At 42.6% G+C, this 23,203-nt stretch overlaps 1 protein-coding gene across 1 annotated transcript in view; it reads right to left on the bottom strand.

Annotated features, from left to right (window-relative positions):
* ADAMTSL1 (ADAMTS like 1) overlaps window positions 1–23,203 on the bottom strand; it is a 696,807-nt gene that overhangs the window by 48,236 nt on the left and 625,368 nt on the right. Inside the window, exons 23-24 of the mRNA XM_036260364.1 lie at window positions 18,054–18,233; window positions 8,072–8,206 (exon numbers count right to left, since the gene is read on the bottom strand). Of these exons, the coding sequence (XP_036116257.1) occupies window positions 8,072–8,206; window positions 18,054–18,233 (315 nt within the window). The remainder of the gene's footprint in view (window positions 1–8,071; window positions 8,207–18,053; window positions 18,234–23,203) is intronic.

Raw genomic sequence — 23,203 nt, 5'->3', positions numbered from 1 at the left:
TTTGGAGTAGTCTTTTCTTTGTAACTACACTTTCTGTAGTTGCACACCTGTGTGATTCTCCATTGTATTCTAACACCTTGACTTGGTTGTTCTGAAATGGTTCATCATCACATAGAAGGTACATGAGTTTCAATGAGAAAAGCCTAAAAAATCTGATGCTTTTGAGAACCTTTTGGTTGTGTGGACTATCTTTCCTTCCTCCATTAATCTATTGACCAAGTCCTGTCAATGTTACTTCCGACATATCCGTAAATTTAATCACTTCTTTTCATCATCCACTGCTCTCTAGCCTAAGCCACAGTTATTGCTCACCTGGAATACTGCAACCACTTCCTAAAGGTACGTTCCATCTAGTCTTTTCCCCTGGAATCCATCCTCTAACACAGCAACCACAACAAGCTTTCAAAAACACAAATCAGATGATGTCTCTCTCCTGCTTTAAACTATTCAAAGACTTTCCATTGCTCTTAGCACAAAGCACAAAAGTCTTACCATGGCTTCAACCTCATCTTAGACCACTCTCCCCTTGGTTATGACCTCTGCTGGTTCCTCCGCCTGGAATGCTTTCTTTCACTTGGATAACTTCCACCCTTGCTCAGCTCAACTACCTCTTCTTGGAGAAACCTTGTCTAAAGCTCAGACCAGGGGTGCTGTCCTGTCACATGCCCCCAGTACACCCACTTCTTCCTCTTTATCACTGTCCTCTTCTTTTTTTTTATCCTCACCCGAAGACATTTTTACATTCATCTTCAGATAGAGCGGGAGAGAGAGAGAGGAAGGAAGAGAGAGAGAGAGAAACATTAATGTGAGAGACACATCGAGTGGCTGCCACCCACAGGACCCCAACTGGGGCCAGGGACAAACTGCAACCGAGGTACATGCCCTTAGCAGGAACCGAACCCGGGTCTCTGTAACCTCTGAGCCAAACTGGTCAGGGCTGTCTTCTTTTTTTTTATCCTCACCTGAGGACTTTTTTTTTTTTTTTTTTTCTGTTCAGGAAGAGTGGGAGGGAGAGAGAGAGAGAGAGAAACACCTATGTGAAAGGGACACATCGAGTGGCTGCCACCCGCACGACCGACCAGGGCTGGGGACAAACTGCAACCAAGGTACATGCCCTTAGCGGGAACCGAACCCGGGTCTCTCCGGACTGCAGGCTGATGCTCTAACCGCTGAGCCAAACCGGCCAGGGCCAGGGCTGTCTTCTTATTTGAATTACTTTTCCCACAAGACTCAAATTATTCCTACTAGAATTCAAATTGCACAAGGGCAGGTACATTCATCTGTTTTGTTCATTCCTGTGTCCTCGGTATCCAGAGAATGGTGAATAGTGCCTAGTAAATGTGCAATAATTTTTTCCTGAATGAATGAATGGCAGGCTAGGTCTATCTTATTTACTGTGTATCTCTGGTCCTAGCACATGCCTGGCACATAGAGGGCACTCAACAAATACTTATTGAATGAGTAAAATGATCTTTGATATTGCCTTTCTTTATCAAGGCTTTCAACTTTGAACATTAATATTTATTCAACTGTTTTCTTATATACCCTCTACCTTGAGGGGTTTATATGTGAACAAAGACTATAAGCTCCACCTGAGCTTCCAGACCTGGGTCCTCTGTATTCCAGCCACAGCTCCCTTCAGTGTGACAAGATTTGTAGGAGTAGTCTAGTCACAACTTCAGCACTGGAGAAACAAATAATTTTTCACCTTTCAGCATGAGATTTGGGGTCAACAAAACCACTGTTGCTCTTAGCAGAGACATCTGGAACTGGATCTCGGGCCAGCCAGGCTCTGCAGCGCTCAGCATTGTCAGTAAGCAGAGAAGAAAGTGTGCAGGCCGCTCGTCTCGGGTGGTCAGAAGGAAAGGGCCGCCGCCTGCCTGCCTGGCTTCTCCAGGGCTGGAAGGGCTCTGAGAGCTGGGGTCACTGAGCAGGGCCCTGCGGAGCGCACTGGTGCTGCCGAGATGCCTCTGTGTGTGTTGGCTGTGACCAGCGGGCCCAGAAACAATAACTTCTTTCATGGAAAATCTTGACTCTGCAAATTCGGGGTTGAAGGCTCGGATCTCTCCTCTTGGTAAATCCCAAGGCACGAGAAAGGCTGCGCCGCCTGACTTTCCATGGGGTGAGCACAACATGTGTTTCTGCAGAGGTGTCCTAAGCAGTCCCTCTGACTGGGGCACTGGCGCCTGCTCCTTCACAAAGGAGATCTGTGACCAAATACAGGGCTGGAGCCAATCTTATGTATCTGTTCTGTAAAACACTGGACTCACTGGGACCTACACAGGATATGCTGAGAAAAGGTCCCGAAATGCTTCTCGTAAGACACACATGATTATGTATGTGGATACTGCAGGCACCTGGTGTCATCTAATTCTGACAAAAATCCACAATCTTTAAAATACAGATTTTTCTCTCTTTCCTGACCTTCCTCTGGAAGATCTCCATTCCTGGATGGTATTTATTTATTTATTTTCAGGTTCTTTAATTTCATGGAGAAAGCTTACCCTAGTGACAGGAGTGATACAGTGAAACATGTGCTGTTCCTCAGAGACAGGAGATGTGTGGTCACCACCATAGACCTTGGTAATTTTTCTACTTAATGAGGTGGATGGACTCAACAGTGGTTGGCAAACATTTTCTGGAAAGGGCCAAAAGGAAATATTTTAGTCTTGTGGGCCATATTGTTTCTGTCGCAAGCATTCAACCATTATGGTGTGAAAGAAGCCATAGATAATACACAGGTAAGGAAATGGGTGTGGCTATGTACCACTAGACTTTTACTTACAAAAGCAAGTAATGAACTAGATTTTGCCCATTGATCTTAGTTTGCCAACCCCAGGGAACATTATCTCTTGAAAGCATCTATGGAATAATTCTAGAACATGATTATCAGGACCAGAGAAGAACTATAGGAAACAATTGGAAAACAATTAATAAAATGGCAAAAAGTACATACTTATCAATAATTACTTTACATGTGAATGGATCCGATGCTCCAATCAAAAGACATAAGGTGGCTGAACTGATAAATAAAAACAAGACCTGTACATATGCTTCCTATAAGGGACCCATTTCACATGAAAAGACACACAGATAAAAAGTAAAGAGATAATAACAGATATTTCATCCAAATGGAAAGAAAAAAAAGTTAGGGTAGCAATACTTCTATCAAACAAAATACACTTTAAGACAAAAGCTGTGAGAGGAGACAGAGCATTTTTACAATATAAAGGGATCAATCTAACAAGAGGACATAACTCTTGTAAACATTGTAAGACCATCTAAATATATAAAGCAACTATGTAAAAGGAGAGATCAACAGTAATACAGTAACAGTAGGGGACTTGAACACCACAGTGACATCAATAGATACATCATCCAGACAGAAAATCAACAAAGAAATGGTGGTCTTAAATGACACATTAAACCAGATGCATTTAGTTGATATTTTCAGGACATTTCACCCAAGAGCATCAGAATATTCTTTTCAAGTGCACATAGAACATTTTCCAAATGGACCACATGTTAGGCCACAAAGCAAGTCTCATTAAATTTAAGAAGACTAAAATCTTCTCAGATCACAATGGTACAAAACTAGAAATCAATTATAAGAAGAAAACTGAAAAGAAAAAAAAAACAAACATGTGGAGGCTAAATAACATGACACTAAACAATGAATAGATTAACAATGAAATCATGGAAGAAATCGAAAGATGCCTTGAGATAAATGAAAACAAAAACACAATGACTCAAAATCTATGGAGCACAGCCAAAAAATAAGAGAAATCTCAAATAAACAATCTAACCTTATACCTAAAGGACTTAATAAAAGGAGAACAAAGCTCAAAGTGAATAGAAGAAGGAATCTAAAAGCTCAACAAGAGAAAATAGGTTGAATACGATATTGTGCTTCCTACCAATGTAGCCATCAAAAATAAAGGGTATAAGAATATCTAGAGGCATGGAAAGATGACTGTCATATACCATTCAGTGAAAAAAGTTACAAGCAGTATATAGAGTATAATTTCACTTTAGACAAAAGATATAAGCACTGGTTATCTCTGAGCTAGGTAATTATAGATAATTTTCATTTTTTGCTTTTTGCTTCTATTTTTAATCTACAATGAATATGTATTGCTCTTATATTAACTCCAATATAGGTTATTTTTCGAAATATATCAATGCTAATACCCTATAAATGATACTGTGAGACATATTAGTCTTGGGCCAAAAAACATTTAACAGGCCCTGGCTGGTTTGGCTCAGCGATTAGAGCTTCAACCTGTGTTCCAGAGAGACCCGGGTTTGGTTCCCGCTAAGGCACGTACCTCGGTTGCAGTTTGTCCCCGGCCATGGTTGGGTCATGCAGGTGGCAGCCACTCGATGTGTCCCTTTCATGTTGATGTTTCTCTCTCTCTCTCTCTCTCTCTCTCTTTTTTGTTATCCCTCTCACTCTATCTGAACAAAAAATGGAAAAAATGTCCTCGGGTGAGGATAAAAATAAAAAACAAAAACAAAATATTTAATAGAAGGCTGCAAGAAGGTGTAGGTGCTGCAGGGAGGCCTGAGCTACAGTTGTTCTGAAAATGGAGCCCCGTGACCAGCCCTGCACTTGGATCTCTAAGGAGGAGGGCATAGCCCTCTAGAACAGTTGGCACAGTTTAGGCCTCCCTGCAGGAAAAACAGCTGTAAAATAAGGACCAAAAAATGTAGCACCTGTCTTGCCTAGGACAATAGATTCAGTTAAGTTGGGTCAATTCTGCATGGCCGAGCCTCCACTGGGCATTTTTCATGTCTTTGTCATATGGCAAAGAGTGTGAGAATAACAAGGGACCCACTAGTCCCAGGTCTTTGTTTACAGTTATGGAAAGTGAGGCCCAGATGGACCCATGCACATGTGGCTCAATCAACCTTCCTTCTTGAAAGTTGCAGCAGTGGCTTTGAGTGATATCAATGCCAGAGTATAACTAAACCATTTCTGTAATAGGCCTACCTACTGGGAGTCTCAACACGTGAGCTTTAGGAGAAGAGTTAGCTTTGATATATGGCCTTAGAAAAACCAAAACTGTGCCCTGATCAGTGTGGCTCAGTTAGTTGGAGCATTGTCCTATGCACTGAAGGTCTCAGGTTCAATCCTCAGTCAGGGCGCATACAGGAGGCAAGCAATTGATGTTTCTCCCTCTCCCCCACGCCCTTCTTCTCTCTCTCTAGAATCAATGAAAAACATATCCTAGGGTGAGGATTAAAAAACAAAACAAAACCCAGATCTTCCTTCCTCCCTTCCCCTGCATGAAAACATAAAAATTAAGGTCCATGAATTATTGTCCCTGTGCTACAGAACCATGAAGCTCTCGGAATCTGTTCCAGCCAACCTACCTTGTAGATGGGAGAAGCACATACACAGGAATCTCACCATTCGCTGGCTACAAGTAGGTTGGCAAATAGCTTTCATCCTGTATGCCAACTGCCACCATGCTTGGTGGAATGTTAAAATAAATTCCAAGGCAGTGCCTGGACTAAGTGGAAAGAATGTCATTATTGATCAAGGATATCTTGGCTGTGTAAGGGGCAATTAACAGTATTTTTGCCACCTGTTTCTAGCCTCATCTAGAACCTCTGTTACCCTCAAAATAGGGTTTCTTCATGAAATCTCTCCCATTCTTGATTACTCTTACAGAAGGTCAGATTCATTATTTTAAACATTACTTTTACTACATCATTTTCCTACTTAAAACCCTTCTAAAGTTCTGTCCCAATTTTCCACATGGTAGATGTACTTCCTTAGTCTGTTAATCAAGGTTCTCAACAATTTGACACCATTTAATGTTCTCAGCAACCATACACAGAATCACCTCCCTGACCTATTTCCTGTACTCAGAGCACACACTTTGGTCTAAAAGGACCACCGATAGGAGCCAGAGACGGGAGCCAGTCCAAATGGGAGCAACTGGACTAAGAGATCAGGATGAGTCAATCGCTGTGAGGTTCGAGATGGAGAAAGGTATCAGAAATCTTGGGGAGGGGTCCAAGACAAATCGTAGTGGACAAGCTCTAGTTAAGGCTTGCTCCTTTTGATGGCCTAGTTTCTATCCCAGTTTAGCTGTCCATCATCAGTTTTAAAGCAGTGGCATTTTATATCTATTACTGAACAGACAGCTGATACATATCCACACATTTTCATCTCTGGGCTTGTAGCATCTTTTTCACCTTGAGTGTCTGTTTCCCTTCTTTTCTGACTATTGGAGCCCAACCTATCCTTTGGTGCTCAGCTCCAAAGCATCATAGTGAGGCTCTGGTCGGTTTCAAATGACCTACTTCTCAGAGTCCTGAAACTCGACATCATTCCCTAATTCACCTCTGCATTTCCACATAGATCTCTCCTAGTTCTATGGTGCTGGTGAGACATTTGCCACTTTTGCCCAGGCAGTTTTGTTCATGGTCTCTATGGACGCTGACTTGCTGTCTCATTCAAATGGAGCAGTCTGGATGTGAACTGGTGTATTAAGGTGTCTCTTAACTATTCTATTTAAATACCAGTGTAAAGTAACAAAGTAACCTAAACTAGCAATAAAATAAGCAGCATAGGCACAATAAATTCTTATTGCCCATGGCTACAATGAGATAAAATATTATTCCAGAATAAGGAAGAAAGAAAGTAAAGATATCATGGAAAAGCATGAGCAGGTTAATTTTTCCAGCATGCTCAACGGCACCAGAATGACCCAAGAGTTACTGAACTTAAACAATCGCTGTTCACCCTGCTACTGACTGGGCTCTGGTGAATAGTTATGACAATTTCTCATAGTGTGAGTCTAAAATAACAAAGTTTACAATGTACATATTTAATTTAGAATACATTTACCATTTATAAGCCAAAGAAAACAAGCAGTTTGAAACTTCCATGAACTCTGATTAACATGCTATGGAAAAACTCAATGCCAAGCTGTATAAGTTATGGGAAACAGAAAAGGGCTACTCATTACTATATATATATGTGTGTCTTATTTTTACCTAGATCAGAAACAGAGACATCAGAAGCTTTTTCCATATGCCCATATGCTGTGAGTGGTCTTTGCTAATTTCAGATGGTCATGAAGACTGAAGATAATCTTTCTGTGCTGTAATCCTAAAGATGGCCAGACCCTATGTTCATGTTGATAAGTCATCAACAGTAGGACTGGGAACTCATTGGCCTCCTGGTCCTTGCTAGTTGGTGGGGAGAAGGGCACAGAAACTTTGAACTTTGAGCCAAATAAATAATTCTAGCTGCCATTACCAATATTTGGGACCACATAGAGTTAGCATAAAGATTTTCTTCCATTTTGTAGGCCTGTTTTTTTCTGCAGGCCTTTGAAGATAGAATTCTTCTCCACCTGTACCATCCCCAGAGGTCATGCTGGGAATGCAGAGGTTCCTCTAACTCAGGTGTGAAGGACCCCAAAACTTGGATGTCCTTGTACAACTCTCTACTACCAGAAGGCAACAGCTATGTGGGCATTAACTTGGTGAAGGTCCCAATGACAGATGCCAGGGAAGTTGTTATTTAAACACTTGAAGTTATTTAAACACCTAATTTGAGGATACTGTCTGGGTAGGGTTAGGGCCCTAAAAGCCTGGCTTAAATAGAATTGCCTGGCTTTTGGGAGATGCTGATAATTCATCTTTCTCTTTGAAAGCTGATTATATAGTTATAGCTGAGTTGGGAGGAAGTCATGGGAGAATACTGGGGTATGGTTGGCAAGAAGAGAGGAGATACGGGAGCTGTTCTTCACTCATTGTTCAGTGAGTTGATCTGATGTGGAGGGTCTGGACTGTGGAATCAACCCGAAAGGATTCAGAAAGGAGCCACGCTGAAATCTAGACGAACTAGAGTCCAGACTAAGAACTGCACTCACCTCATATGGAAAGTCAGCCAAGTTTCCACTGGTGAGTCTGGATTCTGTAGGCAATTTAATGATTTCCTGTTGGCCACCCCCCACCGCTGCCTCGTTCCCACCTGCAAGCAGTCACCCATCCATAAATCCTGTCCAGCCTTGGACTTCTGCCCAATGTTCCAGAGGGTTGAACTCACCAAGAAGAGCAGAATTCCCAGGATCCAGGACCAGCTGTGTTCCCAGAGGAGACATCAGCACCGAAGGAAGGTTTGGTCCAGTGGCTGAAAGCAAGGCTCTGATATCTTCCAACTGCACGGGGACTTGCGGGGGATCTGTGAGAAGGCAGATGGTGAATCAGGCAGGTTAAAGCATAAAGGGTGTATTAAGGGAAGAAAGAGAGGAGAGCATGCATGTGTGTCTGTGTGTAAGGCAGCATTACTCTTGTTACCTTTTGACATAATTTTTCCTATGGAGAAGATGTGCTATAAAACTGAGTTTGAATGTCAAACTTAACATTTGATGCCTGAATCAATAAGGTCCATAATAAGAATCAAGCATGTAGGTTTCAGGAGTTCCTCACTAATACCACTTTATACCACAGTACCACTGGGTCCCTATAAATGTGTAGGTACATTAAACCATATTCTAAAGACACTTTTAAGAAGCCAACATTTCTTCAGCATTTACTAAATGTCAAGTTCTACGCGAAATAGTTTTCATTTATAATATCCTTTAAATGAGGGCTCTTTATTATTGTCCCCACAGATAGGGATATACCACAGGGACCCTTATTTAAGAGGAGCCTAGGAATGACTTTTTCTATAAGGAAAAAGATTCACTTATGAAGTTGATAGGTTGATTTGCTTTGTGGTGTTAACTGTTCATGCTCAATAGGGCAGAAAAGCATGATAGGGATGATTTGCTATTTAAAGTCTGATAAGGAGTCAGGGCTGAGTCATCAGGGGGTCACAGTTAACCAGATCCAAGGTGAAAACAATGGGAAATACAGTATATTACTTGTCACTTCCACTGGACAAATAAAGAGGCAAGCCCCTTCAGAGACAAGTGGTGGAATGACCCCAGACTCCCCTGGGAAAGCAGCAGACACCTGCTCCCCTCTTCAGGTATCTCCTGCCGCGTTGCAATTCACACTCCCAAGGCCCACCTTTTCCTTGAGAGCCTTTGTTGGAGTGGAAGGAGAAACAGGAAGGAGTGTTGGTCTTATAATTGATGGTTATGTCAACAGTGTTCAGTGACAGCCTACTATGTGCTTGCTGCCTTGTTAGGTACTTGCTATGTATGACAAGTAACTCATGCCGGTGCCAGAGTCTACTTCAGAAACATACTTTCTGTCTACTCTGCCTTGGACTGCAAAAAATCATTGCATACAGGAAACAACGATGAATTTTATTTATATATAAAATTTATACATATAATTAAAAAGTTACAAAGATATTATATACTATATATAATTTTAAAAGATTATTTATATGGTATATGATAAAAGCATCATGTTTGGGTTCAGGAACCCTCATTTTGAGCTGGGGCTCTGTCATTCACTGACTTGAGCAAGTCACTTAATCCCTCTGAGCCTTGGAACCTTGTCATTTCCAAGATTTCTTCCTACTCTAAAAGACCATAGTTATAGGAATTAATGGTGGCAAGCTTACTCAAACCTAGACTCTCTTCCTCTCATCCTTTTTAATATTCCCATAAGAACACTGAAATTTAATACTGAATATTGAGGGAAACTAAATTCCCTCAATATTGAAATTGAATATTTCTTCAAGAATATTAAAACCCAGGATGCCTTTACTTACTTAAAAGTTAAAAGGGTTCGGTTATGTCCCATCTCCAAACCCATCAGATCTACTTGGGCCAAATGTCGGCACCTTCTGATGTCCTCACAGTTTCTATCATAGTTTCATTTTTTGAGGCCTGTCTATTTGATCTTCCTAGGGAAACTGTAACTTCTCCAAGGTCAGAAGTCACCTCTTATATTTATCCTACATGGATGTTAGAGGCAATACTTAATGAATACCCATCCAGGGCTGCCTGAATAAATGCATAACATTCTATCTCATCTCATTTCAAGTCTATGTGCTACAGGTTAGATCACAGAACTTGGCATAAAACTTCAGCTTTATACACAAAAATCCCTGATATAAAAATTAAGCCACATTTTTGGCTGATAAAAAGAAGATACGATTTTTGGAAGATCCTGGGTTTTCCCAGGGAGGAAGAAACAGGTTAGGGCCGAGATCTGAGTCCACCAGAGTGCCTTGCACCATCAGTCCAGTAGACTCAGCTGTGTCAACATGGTCAGCGCACAGTAGCAGTGCTATTGAGGTACCTGCTGCAGTAACTGAAACCGACCGGGAGACGGAGCTCCACCCCCATCAGCAGCAGCAGCTTGCCCAGGCTTACGGCAGCCACGCCATGCCACCCAGGCTCTTGGCGGCACTAGCACCAGCTTGGGAGCCCAGCACCTCCCACCACAGCAACAGTGACTGGGTGGGAGTAGAGCATCACCCCTAATAGGCGTTAGCAGCTCAGATTGGCAGCTGAAACCCATCCCCAGCATCATCAGCAAAGGCTGATCAGGAGTGGTGCCCCAGCCCAGGCAACAGGGCTTGGGCAGCTGAGACCTATCCCTGGCAATTGCAGCAGTGGAGTTGGAGTGGAGCCCCTCCCCACAGCAGCAGCAAAGTTCCAGGTGCGAAGCATACTCAGCCCCCAAAAGCAGTAATGGATTAGGACCTGAGAGCATCCCCTGCAACAGCAGCAGCAGTGCGAACCAGGAGCTGACAATTGCCCCCCAGCAGTGACTGATCAGGAGCTGAGCCGCACCAGGCAACAGTGAACCCCAATAGCACACCAGTAGGACCCACACACTTGAGCAGTGTACCAGAGGGACCCATGCACCCCAGCAGCATGCCAGAGGGACCCATGAACCTCAGCAGGGTGCCAGTGGAACCCACGCACCCCAACAGCATACTAGTGGAACCCCAGGCACCACAGAAACATACCAGCAGAACCCACGTGCCCCAGGCAGCAGCACATATTGGCAGCTGAGACCCATCCCCAGCAGCATCAGCAGAAGCTGATCAGGAGCGGTGCCCAAGCCCAAGCAGCAGCAAGTCTTGGGGAAGCCAAGACCTGCACGACAGACCAATACCAGCCGCCAGGTGTCAACCCTCTAGGACCCACAGCAAGCAAGCGGTGGCACACACCAAAACAGGCTGGGAGGTACAACAGCCTCAGTTGATACACACCAACCTGCCTAAACACTCCAACATCCTTCATCGGGCTTTGAACTACCAGATTGCTAAAATGGAGACAAAGAAACAACATCCAAATGAAAAAAAGAGAGGACTCACCAGAAAAGGGACTACAGGAACTAGAAGAAATCAACTTGTCAGATAAAGAATTCAAAGCAATGATTATAAGGGTGCTCAAACAATTTGGTGAGAACTACAAGCAACTTAATAAAATCATGAAGAGTTCACTGGGAACTACTTCAGCTTAAAAAAAGGTAGAAGCTATGCATAAAAATCGAGAGGAAATAAAGAATGACATAGCTATTATGAAATATACCTTAGAAGGGTTCAATAGTAGATTAGAAGACGCTGAAAACAGAACCAGCAACTTAGAAGACAAGGTAGAAGAAATCACCCAAATAAAGCAGCAAATGGGGAAAAAAATTAAAAAGCTGAATGACAGTTTAAGGGAGCTGTGGGACAATACAAAATGTAACAACATTCGCATTATAGGGGTACCAAAAGGAGAAGAATTAGAGAAAGGAATAGAGAACCCGATTGAAGAAAGAATGACAGAAAACTTCCCTAAACTGGTAAAGGAAAAAGTGACACAAGTCCAGGAAACCCAGAGTCCCAAGCAAGATGAACCCCAGAAGACCCACAGCTAGACACATCATAATAAAAAAGGCAAACACTAAAGACAAAGAAAGAATGTTAAAGGAAGCAAGAGAGAGACAGAAAGTTACCTACAAAGTAGCTCCCATTAGACTGACAGCTGATTTCTCAATAGAAACACTGCAGGCCAGAAGGGAGTTGCATGAAGTGTACAAAGTAATGTAAGGCAAGGATCTGAATCCAAGGTTAGCCTATCCAGCAAGGCTATCATTCAAAATTGAAGGAGAAATAAAGAGCTTCACAGACAAAAAAAAGCTAAAGGAATTTACCACGACCAAACCAGCACTGCAAGAAATGCTGAAGGGATTGTTATAAGAAGAAGAAGAAACAAGAGAGAGAGAAAGAGGAACACAGGCATAAAATAAAAAAGGCAACTAACAGCTATCTATCAATAATAACCTTAAGTGTAAATGGCTTAAATGCTCCAATCAAAAGACATAGGGTAGCTGATTGGATAAGAAAACATGACCCATATATATGCTGTCTACAAGAGACCCATTTCACAACAAAAGACTCACACAGGATGAGAATGAAGGGATGGGAAAAAAAATTCCAAGCAAATGGAAATAATAAAAAAAGCTGGTGTAGCAATACTTATATCTGACAAGATAGACTTCAAAAGAAGGGCAATAAGAGACAAAGAGGGTTTCTACATACTATTAAAAGAATCAATCCAAAAGAGGATATAACCCTGGTAAACATACAGGAACAGCAAAATATATTTAAAAACTTCTGGAGGACTTCAAGGGAGAGATCAATTGCAATATGATCATAGTGGGTGACTTTAACACCCCACTGACACCACTGGATAGATCTTCTAGATAAAAACTTAACAAGGACATAGAGTCCTTAAATGACGACCTAGTTCAGTTAGACTTAATTGATATTTACAGAACATTTCACCCCAAAGCACACAGGACATTCTCAAAGATAGACCACATGCCAGGATAAAAAGTAAGTATCTACAAATTCAAAAAGACTAAAATCATATCAAGCATCTTCTTGGTTCACAATGGCATGAAACTAGAACTCAATTACAACAAAAATACACAAAAACATTCAAACACTTGGAGGCTAAATAGCATGCTATTAAACAACAAATGGGTTACCAACAAGATCATAGAAAAAATTAAAAATTTCCTGAAAACCAATGAAAATGAACACACAGCAACACAAAATCTATGGGACACAGCAAAAGGAATGCTGAGAGGGAAGTTCATAACACAACAGGCCTACCTCAGGAAGCAAGAAAAATTCCTATATTGACTCTCTAACCCTACAACTTAAAGAACTAAAAAGAAAGTAAAAAGAAATACCCAGAGCAAGTAGAAGGAAAGAAATAGTAAAGGTTAGAGCAGAAATAAATGACATAGAGACTAAAAAAAAAAAAAAAAAAGTTCAAAAGATCAATGAAACAAAAAGCTGATTCTTTGAAAAGATAAACAAGATCAGTGGACTTTTAGCCAGACTCACCAAGAAAGAGGACCCAAATCAGAAATGAAAGAGGAGAAGAAACAACTGACACCAGAGAAATACGAAGGATCATCAAAACATACTATGAACAATTATATGCCAAAAAATTGGACAACCTAGGCAAAATGGACAAATTTCTAGAAACATACAGTCTCTCAAAGCTAAACTGGGAAGAGATAGAAAACTTGAATAGACCAATAACAACAAAGGAAATTGAAAATGTCATTAAGAAACTCCCAGAAAACTAAAGTCCAGGACCGGATGGCTTCATGGGGGTGTTTCACTGCACATTCAAAGAAGATCTAACACCCATTCTCCACAAACTATTCCAAAAATTCCAAAAAGATGGGAGACTTCCAAACTCACTTTATGAGGCCAGCATAATCCTAATCCCAAAACCGGATAAAGACACTACAAAGAAAGAAAACTATAGGTCAATATCCCTGATGAACACAGATTCCATAATCATTAACAAAATATTAGCAAATTGGATCCAGGAATACATCAAAAAATAATTCACCATGACCAAGTGGGATTCATCCCAGGGATGCAAGAATGGTACAATATTTGCAAATCAATAAATGTGATACACCACATAAACAAAATGAAAGATAAAAACCATATGATTATATTAATAGATGCTGAAAAAGCATTCGACAAAATCCAGCACCCATTTCTGATAAAAACACTCAGCAATGTGGGAATAGAGGGATCATATCTCGACATAATAAAGACAATATATGAAAAACCTACAGCCAACATCATATTCAATGGGCAAAAACTAAAAGCATTTCCCTTAAGAACAGGAACAAGACAGGGATGTCCACTTTTGCCATTCTTATTTAACATAGTACTGGACATCTTAGCCATAGCAATTAGGCATGAAGAAAAAATAAAAGGGATCCAAACTGGAAAGGAGGAAGTAAAACTGTCATTATTTGCAGATGACATGATATTGTACATAGAAAACCCTAAAGACTTCATCAAAAATCTACTAGACTTAAGAAATGAATTTGGCAAAGTAGCAGGATACAAAATTAACGTAAAGAAACTGACAGCATTCTTATACACCAACAATGAACTCACAGAAAGAGAAACTAAAAAAACAATTCCATTTACCATTGCAGCTAAAAAATTAAGATACCTAGGAATAAACTTAACCAAAGAAGTAAAGGATCTCTTCACAGAAAACAACCCACCATTGAAAAAGAAATAGAGGAAGATATTAAAAAATGGAAGCATATACCATGTTCATGGACTGGAAGACTTAACATCATTAAAATGTCCATAGCACCCAAAGCTATCTATAGATTCAATGCAACTCCCAGCAAGATACCAACAATATGCTTTACAGAACTAGAACAAATACTCCAAAAGTTTATATGGAATCAAAAAAGGCCCCGAATAGCCACAACAATCTTGAAAAAGAAGGACAAAGTAGGTGGGATCACAATACCAAAGTCACTACAAAGTCACTGTAATCAAAACAGCCTGGTACTGGCACAGAAACAGGCACATAAATCAATGGAACAGAACAGAGAAGCCAGAAATTGATTGAAGACAATATGCTCAATTAATATTTGACAAAGGTGGCAAGAGTATACAGTGGAGTCAAGACAGCCTCTTTAATAAATGGTGTTAGCAAAATTGGACAGCTACATGCAAAAAAATGAAGCCAGATCACCAACTTACACCATACACAAGAATAAGCTCAAAATGGATCAAAGACTTAAATGTGACTCGTGAATCCATGAAAATCCTAGGAGAAAATGTAGGCAACAAAATTTCAGACATCATACGCAGCAGAATGTTCACTGATACAACACCTAAGGCAAGAGAAACAAAGGAAAAAATGAACACATGGACTACATCAAACTAAAAAGCTTCTGCACAGCAAAAGAAAAAAATCATCAAAATGGAAAGGAAACCCACTATACGGGAAAGCATAATTGCCAACAATACATCAGATAAGAGGTTAATTTTCAAAATATATAGAGTACTCCTACAACTCAACAAAAGGAAGACAAAGAACCCATTTAAAAAAAATAGGCAGAGGACCTAAAGTGACACTTCTCCAAACAGGACATACAAATGGCCAAGAGACACATGAAGAAATGCTCAACATAACTAATCATCAGAGAGATGCAAATTAAAACAACAATGAGGTATCACCTCACACCTGTCAGAATGGCCGCCATCAACAAATCATCAAACAACAAGTGCTGGCGAGGGTGTGGAGAAAAGGGGACTCTAGTACACTGCTGGTGGGAATGCAGACAAGTGCAGCCACTATGGAAAACACTATGGTGTTACCTCAAAATATTAAAAATTGAACTGCCGTTTGACCCAGTGATCCCACTTCTAGGAATATACCTTAAGAAGCCTGAAACACCAATCAGAAAGAATATATGTACCCCATGTTCATAGCAGCACTATTTACAGTGGCTAAGATCCACTTGGAAAACAGCCAAGTGTCCATCAGTAGACAAGTGGGTAAAAAAAGCAGTGGTACATATACACAGTGGAGTACTATGCAGCTGTAAAAAAGATCTCTTATCCTTTGAGAGGACATGGAGGGACCTGGAGAGTATTATCCTAAGCGAAATAAGTCAAGCAGAGAAAGACAAATATCACATGATGTCACTTATTTCTGGAATATAATGAACTAAATAAACTGATGAAAAAATAGACCCACAGTCACAGAAGTAGGGTACAGACTGACAATCTTCAGAAGAGGGGGTGGGGGGGAAGGGAAGAGATAAACTGCAGAATTTATATGCATGTATTTATAACCGATGGACATGGACAACAAAGCTAGGGATTTGGCGGGGTGGTGGGATGGGGAGGAGGGTGTCAATGGGTGAAAAAGGAGAAACATCTATAACAAAAATAAATTAATTTAAAAAAAAGTCATAAATGGTAAAAAAAATGGTAAAAAAAATGGTAAAAAAAAAAAATACTACTACTATGTTTATAAACTACCTAGAAAACTAGCAAACGTTGATTAACACACCCAGGCTTCTGATTAAGAAAGCCCAAACTTAAGAGTCTAAATAGTGATTTTTTCCCCTCAAGTTTGATTAACATGGGAAGATGCTGTGCTCTTCAGGCCCCGTGTTCACAGTCACACCACGTCAGCACTGAAATGCTGTAAGGACTGGCTCCCAGAATATACACACTTCATTGGCAAAGCTTCAGTAGTAGCTACACATGTAGGCTTTCATCTCTGTTAGCAGAGGCAACAAGGAAGGGTTATTAGGGAGGAGAAACCCCTAGTAAGCACCATAACTCAGTGTGGGGCAACGGCCTCTGGGCCCCTGGCTCCAGGCTAGTGAGCAGCTCAGCTGATGAAACCAAACACAGAACAAATGACATCCTTCAGTGAGTTGATTTTCTGTGACTTCCTAAGACGACTGGAGGTTTATGCAGCCACTGGTAGGGTGAAAACCCATCTGGGCCTCTCTGAAATCGGAGTTGGCAGGGGCTGGAGATCCCGTGCTTTGGTATATCGTCAACTTGGGGTATGAAAACACAATATGCAGTTTAATTATTCTTCCCTGAGGCGGTCATGGACTGTAATTAGTCATATTTTTCCTTTTTTTTTTTTTTTTCTTAGAATGATACCTTTATCACCAAGAGAAAGTGCTCCAACAAATTGCCTTTTTTAAAAGAAAAGTAAGACAAACACCAGCTTTTTAAATTCTGTTCTCCCGACTCCCAGAATCTGGGGAAGAGAAACAGTGTGTCCCTAGTCCAAGGGACAAAGGCTGTAGTTTATAATCTGGCTGAGTCCAGCAATGGGCAAAAGCAAGTGATAGATGGTTTTCAGGCAATTGTTGTTAATGTTACACACCTATTTTATTCCAGGAACTGTAATGGACTCTTTAATAAGGAGTTCTTATGTTTGGGAGTACTCTAGTCTGAATGCTTGTGTCCCTTCAAATTCATGTGGTGGAGTTCTCCCCCACCCCGAGGTGATGGCATTGGATAGTCAGGACTTCGGGAGGTGATTACATCATAAGGGGATTAACACCCTTATAAAAGAGACCCCAGAGAGCTGGCTTCTCCCTCTGTCAAATGAGGGCACAGCAGGAAGCCGGCAGTGTGCAGCCCCGGAGAGGACCTTCACCAGACCCTGACCATGCTGGCACCCTGACCCTGGGTTTTCAGCTTCTACAAGTGTAAGAAATAAATTCCTGCTGTTTATAAGTTTCCCAGTTTGTGGGTATTATGTTATAGCAGCCTGACTGGATTAAGACAGGATGGTACATATGTGGACTCCGTGTGGACTAGATTATGAACTTCCTTAAACTACATAAAATTTTTTGTATGTACAAATTTTTCCGGAGAGGGTAATCAATGGTCTTCCTCCAGTTCTCCAAGAAGTCCTTAACAAAGAAGTTAGGTGTGACCACCTCACTTCCGCTCCCTCCATTTGCCACGCCCCCCTTCCCCGCAGGGTGGGCAATCCTGGTTTTGCAGGTCTCTACACAGAGACAGCATCTACACTGAGACCAGCATGTAAACTTAGGAAGGTTAAGTATATTGCCCAAGGTTACACAGTGAGAACGTGGTAGAGCCAGGGTTCAAACGGCTGTCTGCCTGGCCCCAAAGTCTGTATTCTTTCTATTGGAAGGCCCTAAGGTGGGGAGAAGGGAAGGGATATTGATTTTACCATTACGCATTTAATTGGGTCATGGAAAAGAGGTGGAAGGGGAGTTAGTCACTCCCAACAGGGTGCACCAGGGGCAGCCCACCTGGAGGCATTTACCTAGGATCAGAAGCTGGGTGTTCTCAGTCAGCTCTCCATGCACATTGGCTGCCCTGCAGGAGTACAGGCCCTGGTCCGAGAAGGACACATCTGTGAGGAGCAAGGATCCCTCATGCAGATGGTGAGAGGAGCCCAGTTTGCTTTTATTCCTGAACCAAGTCACTTCAGCTTCAGGCACACCTAGGAAGAAAAAATAAATAAACTCATCAGCCCGACAGGTGCAGGGCACTCCAGGGGAAGCATCTGCCTGGGCGTCCGCCACCAGCCTTTGGTCACACTAAGTAAGGCCTCAGCCTCTTAGTTGTCTGGAGATCTTCTGACTTTCTGAACTTGCATTGATGAGGCAGGAAGAGGGAGGCCAGTTAAAAGAAGAGGAAGCATGCAGCTGGCAATGGGCACTTCCAAGACGGAAGGACAATACAAAGATTCTTTGGAGAAAACATATTATAAAAATATAACAACCAAAGCTGAACCCATCAGTGAATATAAGTGAGCAACAACTACATGAAATAAACAAAATGTTGAGTAAGAAAAGTCAGACACAGAAGAGGATATACTGTATGATTACCTTTCTGTAAGTAAAAAGCAAAAACTGGTAACGTCAGTCTCTGCTGTTAGAAGTCGGGGTAATGGTTCCTCTGAGGGGGCGGGTGATGGAGGGGGGTGGTGACTGGGAGAGGGACAAAGGGCTTGGTTGCTGGTGATGCTCTGTGTTCTGACCTGGGGGCCCGGTTTGGTGAGTTTGGCACCTTTGTGTATGTGCCCTTTTCTGTAGCAGTATTACACTTCAATGAAGGTTAAAAGCTACAAGTTACTACTTTCCCGAACCAGACAAAGGAAAGCTTCTGGGTCCTTACTGAGCTGAGACTATACCTAGAGAACATGGCTGTAATTCTGAAGCCTGTGTATTTTCTTGGAACAAGAGAACATGGACCTCAGGTATCAGGAGCAACACAGAAAAAGAAAGACAGGAAGAAAGTTCTCTGTTCGCGCCTCAGTCCGGGTTTATTGTCTGAGAGAGAGCTGGGGAGAATGTGTGCGTGTGAATTGGGACCTGATTTAGGAAGTCAGGCTCTGTCTGAACAAAACTGACCGCAGTCTACGCTGCGCACCCAGCTGAAGAGCCCTCCTCAGTGCTCTGGAGCTCCCGCGGAGGAAGTGACGTGGCGTGGGAGGGCAGTCCACGCTCCCTGGCTCACGATGAGCTGCCCTGTGTGAACTCACTGCTGTCCCCGCTGCTCCGCTGCCTCAGGCCTGCAGTGGTGGCCTAAGGCAGGTGCCCAAAGTGTTTGGCCAATCTGTAAGCCCTTTCTCTCTGTTATGGGAACATAGCAGTGACCCTCTGGTCTTCTCTGTTACTCATAATGCCCATGATTCGGTGTGAATCCCTAGGGACCTATACACTGGCTGGAAGGAGGCAGGGCTGCTGAGAGAGCGTGGCCATGGATACTGCATCCCTGACCCATCAGGGAGAAGCACACACGGTGATACTTGCTCAAGCACATGAGAGGGGCCAGGCTGTCATGGTCTCTAAAGACACCTGGACAGGTGGGAGACAGGGCAGCTGATTTTTCATTGCAGCACCACTAGGGAGAGCAAGAGCATCATGATGCCCGGTCATGCCAGTGTGGACTTCGGACTCTGAGCTCAGTTTTTACCTATAAAAATAAAATGCACAGCATTCAGGAGAAAGTCTCTGAAAAGAGCTGGAGAAAACATCCCCCGTCATTTCTCTCCTCAAGAACAGGTGAGGTCCTACACACCCTTTCTACAAGGTTCCCCTGCAATGAACTGCTCGCATGTAGCACTGTGGCCACACCTTTCCTTGAGGAGGGCTGTGGGCAGCACCCACATAACCCTACACAGAACCAAGGCTGCTGGGGCAGCAGGCAGAGGAGGAGAACTGGGTTACATGGCCTTCAGTTTCACCCTCAAAAGCATGACGACTCAGTGAGGGAGGGAGCGAACATTCCCTCTGTGTGACTGTGCGGCACAGAGATGAGCTGGGGTGTGTGTTTCTGCAGCCCCTGCAGCAGACACCCGCTGCTCACCAACCTGTCCTCTGCCCATGACCAGCTCCTGCAAGACAGCTAGAGGCGGAGGGAGGGGAGGGAGGGAGGGAGACGGTGAGAAAGAGGAATGAGAGGGAGAAGGACAGGGACAGGACCCCAGGATGGAGAGACCTGGGAGCCACTTCTCACTTCCCCAGGAAGTGGTGTAAGTCTCTTCTGTTCCTTCCTCCCTCTGCCTCACGCCCTCATGAAACTGGGTCTGTCCACTGACAGGGCTGACCTCCTCAGGTTCATGAGAGAAATGGAAATGCTTAGGAAAGAAAGGGGAGAAGGAAGTCACCTCCAGTCTGTGAAACTGGAACTGCAGAGGCGACTGCAGTGCAAAGGAAGGAAGATTATGTAGGACTCATTCTGCTATATTTATTAGCAAACCTCTCTCACTCGGGCTTAAGCAGGTCCTGCATCAGGACTCGCCGATAGAAGTGCCACCGCTGGTTCCACACTCTGGGGACTTCCTGTCTGAGACTGTGGGCCTTAGGCAGAGAATGACACTAAAAAGATGGGTTGAAGTGACAGCCAGTCCTTCCATGACTGGCTCTGACACATTACAAGTATGGTTGGAATATGGGAAGAGGAAAAATAAGTGAGGCATTATAAAGCTCTTTTTCCTTCTTCTCTCTCGAGATGACAATGATGCTTTATGAAACTCCGCTAGGTCTCCCGTGGGCCAGAGTCCCTCGAAAAGATTCCAGATACACATGCGCAACACTGACTTTCAGAACACCTACGCATCAGGTGCAGCAGGGTCAGGAGCTATATGAAAATATCCTGAACGTGTTAGAGGGAGAGAGAATGCTTACTATAAGCCAAATACTTTCTAAACATCACATTTTCACAATGACCCTATGAGGATCATTATTAACCCCGTTTTATACATGAGAAAAGTGGGACTCGAAGAGATTAAGAAATCTGCCTGAAGTCACATTAATTTGGATCCTGGAATGATTATATGGGGACAGAGCCCATCCCCCACTACTCAGCCCCCTACAAATGTCAGGGTGAGGACCCAAACTCATACATTTAATGGCACAGATCCTCATCTTAACAAGTATGAAATCCTCACTTAACACTGTCACAGGTTCTGAGACACTAAGCTAAAAAAGTTATAACCAAACCAATTTACTATAGGCTAACTGATAGAAACAAGAGAAGTTCCTACAGCACCTCATCAACATTATCATTAACACCCGCTGACTGAAGTGACATTGTCCCCGATCCTGCTGAACTTAAACACTGCCTGCCATTATACTAGACTGACTCCCCAGGGAGGATCTGAATCGCTCAAGCATTGTTTCTGGTGTCAAATCCTCGAGTACTTCCTACTTCCAGAATTACCCCTTCTGCTGTAATTGTATTGTCAGGAGGGAGGATTCTCGAATGTGCGCCAGCTTTGTTAGCTCTCTTCTTGTTGAGAAGCTTGGTCAGGTTGTGGGAGATGTTTTTTTTCCCTAGTCTGTTGTGATATGACAGCATCTTCTCCAGACAGAAATGTCTGAAAAATGACAGAAAACACACTCCACCACAAAGCGAAGTCCACAGCTATGCCGTTGACAAGTTACTTGATTAGGCTTCCTGGTATGATCTGCGTCTAAGAAAAGGAAGGAAAAGATCCTACCTCTACTTTTTCCTCTTTGCGGCATATCTTATCAACAGCACAATGCCCTCCCTGTTGCTTGACAGAATCACTAAATGAGTCTGGCCAAAATGAGTTGCAATTTGAAATGATTATGAGGATTAGTGCCTTTAATCTCCACTGAGCTGCCAGGTAGGGTGACGTTATAGTATTGTTTTTTTAAACCCGGACAGGATATTCTTGTTAACTAGACTACTTGTTGTATCTGGAAGGCTGCTTGCACCATGGCCGTATGTCAACATCTCAAGGTGGCTGTCCCCGGAGAGGTGCACCTTGACGTGGTAAGTTTGATGGCCTGGTGCAAGAAAAGGAAAGATAACAGTAACTTAAATGTCAGCCTTGGCCATTCTAAAAAATGACGGGAGTCTGGCAAGGAGAGTTTTGCCTTCCAGTTTCTCCCTACTGACCATGCAGTCACTGACTGCTGTTTACAGAACCGATTTCCTGCCCAACGTCCCTTGTCGTTGTGAGTGGCCACAGGAATAGGAGGGAATGTGAAAAGTAGTGCGTGCTACTTCTGGGATGGCCCTCAAATCCTTTCTAGCCATCCTCACCTACACTGTTTTTTCCTCTTCTGGTTGGCAGGATAGAGATCCCCATCAGGGAGGCCTTGGAAGGCATGTGCTCAAGGTAACAGAGCCACCGGCATTCTGTGGCCCTGAATGACTGTGTGGGGCACATCCTCTCTAGCTGACCAGGAATACTCTTTGGACTCTTAAGTAAACAAAACTATATTTCTATTGTGTTTGCATCATTATACATTTGGGGGTCTATGTGTTACCAGAGTTTGGCCTACCCTAATATACTGCCCATCATTGACTCCTCAGCTAGTTATTTCTGCATCATCGGTCGTGACAATTTTATTTCCTAAGTCCTTTGAAAGCTTCCCTTTGCTCTTAGGATAAAATCTCAAATTGTACCATAATCTATGAGAGCATGTAAGGTCTACCTCCTGCCTCCTCTTCCCCAACCTCCCAGCCACATGTCACAGCACTTTCTTCTCTGTTCTCTATACAACAGCAACACCAGTCATATTTCACTCCTTCAGAAGTAGCATACTGTTTCTACCTCAGGCCCTTTGCACATTCTATTCACAGTGACTAAAACACCCCCTCCTCCACAAACCCTTTATCTCCTACTCAGTTTTCTGAACTCTTCTCAAATAGAAAACAAGTATGAAGGGGGAAGGGGAACAATAACTTGGATCATTTTTCAAGTAAAAGCCTCAGCATACTCATTGCCTAATGCCTTTTGTGTTTAAGGGTTGGGAAAAATTTGTGAGGCTGCATTTTACAAGTTGAAAGCATATGTGTGCAAAAAGCTATTTAATGAAAAACTACTAATAACTCAAACATGTAAGGACATGAGTCACTCTATGTCAACTATGTAACATTCTTAAAATAGACTATTATGTAGCCATTAAAATGATGTCTTAAGAGAGCCAT

Source organism: Molossus molossus, unplaced genomic scaffold, assembly GCF_014108415.1.
Source record: "Molossus molossus isolate mMolMol1 unplaced genomic scaffold, mMolMol1.p scaffold_m16_p_14, whole genome shotgun sequence".
Classification (NCBI taxonomy): Eukaryota; Metazoa; Chordata; class Mammalia; order Chiroptera; family Molossidae; genus Molossus; species Molossus molossus.
This window is presented reverse-complemented; position numbering and strand designations above follow the sequence as displayed.